A 5510-nucleotide genomic window follows, 5' to 3' on the forward strand; every position below is an offset into this window, starting at 1 on the left:
ACAAAAAGCATTTAAAGGAAAAGGTTGGATCCTTGGGTGCATGTTTGCCCTTCTTAGCTGGAACAGTTGTTTTTTGTGTGTACATCCTGTATATACTCAACAGCTGCATTAGCTATTCTGCTGGTGGGGTCACTGTGTACATACATGACATTACTTATCCTGTACTGATCCTGAGTTACATCTTGGATTATACTCCAGAGCTGTACTTACTATTCTGCTGGTTGCTAATTAATCAGTGAGGGTATTTTCACACTGAGGAATCTGGGCAGATCGCCCACCACGGATTCCGCAGCTCGCCCCCGCTCAAGGCCGCGCACATCTCCGCCTGTGCCATAGACTCCACTCTATGGTTGGGCGGATTCTGCTGTCTGTCCAAAGAATGAACTGGTTCATTCTCTGGATGGACGTCGGAATCCGCCCAACTATAGAACGGGAGTCTATGGCACAGGCAGAGATGTGCGGGGGTGAGCTGCGGATGCGTTATGGGTAATCCTTGGTGTGAACATACCCTCAGGTTGTTGTCTGACATGTATAGCTGCATAGTTGAGTCCATGTCCAGTCAAGTTTGCAGAATTGTGAATGCTGCTCTGGACTATAATATACTCAGCGAGTGTACTCTGTGTAGTATACAGTTGTCAGTGGAGGACACCCGAGGTTAGTGTTTGTCATTGCATGCCTCCTGTACTCTGTGCCTTCAGTCAGACACTATAGATATCCATTTGACCTCAAGGCATCAGAGGAATACGGAATAAATTATTTATAATTTATCCCGGCCCAATGCATTTAAATGGTTCACGAGAACAGAGAAGGTAAAAGGAGCGTTGGTCGCACATACGCACTTTTGTTCCACTAGTTTATGTGGCCTCAATTCTCAGGATTGCCGCAGGTTTTAGCGGTCGGGCCCCCACCGATCAGCTACTTATCCCCTATCCTGTGGATGATGTGTATACCCTGCTTATCTTATATGGTTGCTGTCACCTGCTCTTTTCTACAGCAGCGGCCTCTACAGGTAAAATGCAGGAATTGCAGCAAAATTAAATGTCAAACCTTTATTATATAAATGGCAAGCACATCATCTGAAGTGCCTGTTGTTAGATTCCACCCCCCCCCCCTTTTGGAACCATTAAACGCCCTCTGAGCTTGGAGAGTTACATATGGTAACCTTGTATGTGGACTGACCAAGTCCGCTATAGTTGCTGCTTGTTTAACGCAGCCCACTCCAGAGCAGGGGACCCCGTCTATGATAACTACTTTCTCTATCATGACAACCAAAAGTGACCAGCTGTATAAAGCAAATGATAACATACACTGCAGCCTCTTGTAGTGATAAGGGACATGGGACAGTTTATTGAAACACTGTATCAGTCTGTGGAGTACTTAGGCTTATGACATATATAGGAGTACATGGAAATACTAATTATATATATATATATATATATAAAAAACATTGAGTCAGAGAGGTCTTGGGTGTACAATAGTGTGTGGTACTGTTGCAGTACTGGTGATTGTCCATCAGGTGGCATCAGTCTCTGTCATGAGACGGGACTTTTGCAGAATGAATCCGGCAGACTCTTTGCATGGTTCACCAGCTCATAGGAATCCCTTATATCGGCCAGACCCAACCAGAAAAATATCCACTGCTTGTTTGAAAAGCTGCCGTCGCTGTTCTTAAAATACCTGTATCAATAAAAGAACAAGTTTAAGCAATAAGTCATAGGGATGATAGGGGTTATAGGTGGATACTAAAATATGGTGCTTAGTTTTGCCTGCATCAGATTACTCTAAGTGCCTGGTGAAAATCTCCAGTATAAGCTATGAACAGGCCAAGCCACAAGCAATATTGTATTTTAGCCTGCAGAATTGTGAACGCCACTCTGGAGGATAAAAAAAAAGACTAAAATGCATTGAAAATAATGTTTCAAAGGTGTTGAAAAACATGGCTTTATATAAAAAATCAACGCCACCCTTGTCCATAGGTTGTGTTTGGTACTGCAGTTTTACTCCACTAATTTAATTGACTACAGGACAGGAGTGAGGCTGTTTTTGTAAGAAAGCGATTGGTCTTTGCTTACCAGGAATTGATAGGATTAGTGGCTCGTGATCTCCAGAATAGAGTTTTCAGGTCTTGTCGTACACACTCCCATAGCATTTGGCCAGATCCATAGCCTTGCCTTCCAGAACTGACTACAAACTTATCCAGGTAGGGGGTCCCTTCCAGCACCGGCTCTGTGGTTATGATGGCCGCTGCATTATACCTGTAGGATCATTTGTTAGGTTACTGTAACATTCTGCACAGAACTGAACATTTTCTGCAGAACAGCGCCCCCCTTGTCCAAGGCTGTGTTTAGTATTACAACTTGTCCTCATCTAGTAACGGTAGAGTAGTGATCCTCTGACTCCGTAGCTGTTGCAAGACTACTACTGCCAGCATGCACAAACAACCTTCAGCTGACAGGGCATGCTGGGAGTTGTAGTTTTACAACAGCTAGAAAGCTACAGGTTGGGGAACTATTATATGGCACTTACCCCTCAGACAGATACACAGAGTGCAGCCGCTTTGCCACAGTGCTGATGTAATTGTCTTTCAGCTTTTTCTGAAAAGATGTGTTCACCAGAGAGATGAGGCGATCAGTGTCAACCTCTTGGAAAGAATCAAACCTCAACATTCGTTCTGCGTTCTTAAAAAGTGTCCCAGAACCTACAGAAGACACAAGGTTGTTTAGGTAGAAGAAGCCAGAAGTTCATCCAATGATGTAGCAGAGGTAACTTTGTCATTTGTTATCCCCCCCCATTTTTAAACTGAGGAGCAGCAGTATGGATAACACGTCAGGAACAGCAGGGCTGCTCAAGCACAGTTACATATCACTACCACTGCAGCATACTAAGGCTTCCCTGATGGTTATTCTAATACATACATACATTAGGATATACATCACACTTGGGAAAGGTGTGTGTCAGGAGCGCTGCAGGCATGGCACAATGTAGCAGAGCGAGCAGGGGTAACTGTCAATTATTGCTCTGTCTGCTACAGTGTTGCACAGCTGCAGTACTGACTGACACAGACAGCTTCCCCAAGTCTAATGTCTATTTTAATGCTAATATACATTAGAATAGACATCAGGGGAGGCTCAGTATGCAATCGTGATATGTAACTGTGCTTGAGCAGCCCTGCTGTTCCCAATATGAGGGAGAGGATGGGATAGCATTTTAATGTAGTTATATTACAAAGTAATATAATTTTCCTAAAGCAATAGATAGATAGATGCATGATATCCATGTTTCACAGTACAGGAGACAAGTCTATTATTACAGGGGGTCTGACTGGTGTGAGAACTGTGAGAAACTTGTCAAAAACTTTGATCAGTCTGAATGTTTTGACGTTAACCAATCTCTAGGAAAAAAAACAATGTAAGTCAACGGGATGATCTCAGTTGCGGATCTTTCCCCGCTAATTCTAGAGACCTGGTGGGGTCTGAACACTCAGACCCTTATTAATCCAAACTATCGCCACATCTCTAGGTCATGACAAAAGTTTTTTTAAAGTGACAGTAAAAATGTTATAAATCCATTCACCTTTGTTGCTGAAGAGCTCGCTGAGCAGGGTCCGGGCTGATGTGATGACGCAGAAGATGAATGAGGCAGACGATTAAGGAGATCCACGATGACCGTCACCTGCTGACGTTGCCTCTCGCTCATCCATACGGCGTTCCTCATCAGTTCCAAGTCTGCGGGAAGATTCACATGTCCCACAACCTGTAGGTTATAGAGAGGTTACAGTAGTGGCGGTGAGACAGGTTAGACAGCGCCTGGGATGCCAATTACTGCTGAGACTGGCAGCCAAAAGATAGATGGTTTTGTAGACTGTAGTACATTGTTTGAATGTAGCAGAGCTGCAGTACCACACTCAGCCTGAGTGGACATGTGTGGCACTGTTTCTGGTAGAGAGTAGAATGTAACCTCTATCTGGTCACCTTGGAATTGCTCCATTGCTAGATTACTAACCCCCTTCTATATAAGATTACAGTATGTCTTACATTTTCACTCAGATCCTTCAGGCCGCCCGCCGTATTGAGGAAGATGATCTTAAGTGGATTCAAGACCCGGGAGATGCTGGTGGTCACTTCTAAGGAGTCTATAAGAACGGATCGGCCAGAAGGTGTCTCTCCAATGGGGCAGATGATGGGAATGTTACCAGAGTTGAGGCACCAGGTGAGCAGCTCCATGTCCACGGCTGATACTGTTCCATAGCTGGGAAAGAAGATTATGCCTTAGATAGTCTTATCGTACCGAAAACTCTGGGGTAAGGCGGTAATAAAACATCATGCCTGACATCATCTGTAGGGAGAGAGTCAGGAGCCCCCTATACACCTCATATTGGGTTTGGCCTTCTTTAGTATAAGGTGTATGGGCACCTGTAGAGACATCCACCCCCTGGTGTCATTGATCATGAATAGGCAGGTTGAAAAACTGCAATGGCCAATAAGGACTAAAGGTGGTGTTAACTGAATGAATATATGTGTATAGGGCAGTATGCTAGGAATAAATGTTGGCTAAGTGAGTGCTCAGTTGATGAGTATTGAAATTGTATGGCCAGCTTCACAGGTAGAGCCATCAAACTAATATGGGGATACAAGGCTCCTCATAGGGGGTCACTTACTTATTCTCTATAATAGTATGGAATGTATTATTAGTAGGAATAGTGGTTCTGCCAATGTGCAGAGTAGTTTAGTGGTTTAGTAACTTTTGACTGATTTAGGGGAAAGACAATGAAGCAGAATGTAGACAGTACCAGCCATCCAGTTCACGGGCGGTCAGCACAGATCCTCCATTGAAAAAGGGCAATGCAGTGCCAGAGTTGGTATGGATGGCGTCCACCAAAGTTTGGCAGTTGTGGACAAGCAAAGACTTGGCATCGTGAACTGAAGGTCGGGCACAGTATGTGCTGGGCAGCCCCATCACCACCAGTGGCTTCATATCCATCCTCTGGAGAAAAGACAGGCCGAATGCAAGGCTGGTCAAGGACCTCTTGCAGCTGAACACGTTTTTCATCCACTAAGAGAAATCATACAGGCTTATGAGTGACCATCCCCCATTGCTGAGCTGCAGTACCAAAACCAGCCTATGACCAAAAGCGGCGATGTTTCAAAGTCTATACTATGACCCAGGCCTATTAGATCACAGGATACAAGAGGCATTGTGATGGATGGTTTATCATATATCCATAAAAATTTAAGCAGAATTGGACATGAAGTGGCTTAGAGTGAGTGGGCTCAGAAGGTAAAGTAGTCAGACATTGTCAGGGGTCAGGCATGGAGAAAGTTGCGGTGCACTATTGTTGTGGGACATGGGATTAAAGCTTATAAACTTAAAGAACATTCACAATCTTTGCCAACAAAATCCAGCAATGTGGCATTAGACAATAATGAAGGGGAGCACCCCTGGGTAATACTGTAAAAAACTGGAGTCTCTCTCTTTCTGGCTTTGGTTAATTCTTAGGTGTCCACTGCTGT

General features: G+C 44.3%; 1 protein-coding gene across 1 annotated transcript; it reads right to left on the reverse strand.

Moving 5' to 3' along the window:
- Positions 1-1318: 1318 nt before the first annotated feature.
- On the reverse strand, positions 1319-5040 carry LOC138776707 (N-acetylglutamate synthase, mitochondrial-like). The gene is given in 7 exon segments (XM_069956182.1): positions 1319-1677; positions 2073-2255; positions 2527-2698; positions 3574-3624; positions 3627-3753; positions 4035-4248; positions 4790-5040. Coding segments are annotated over 7 exon segments (1083 nt in total). The 5' UTR covers positions 4981-5040; the 3' UTR covers positions 1319-1532.
- Between the last annotated feature and the right edge of the window lie 470 nt (positions 5041-5510).

This window comes from Dendropsophus ebraccatus, unplaced genomic scaffold, assembly GCF_027789765.1.
Source record: "Dendropsophus ebraccatus isolate aDenEbr1 unplaced genomic scaffold, aDenEbr1.pat pat_scaffold_471_ctg1, whole genome shotgun sequence".
NCBI classification, from domain to species: domain Eukaryota; kingdom Metazoa; phylum Chordata; class Amphibia; order Anura; family Hylidae; genus Dendropsophus; species Dendropsophus ebraccatus.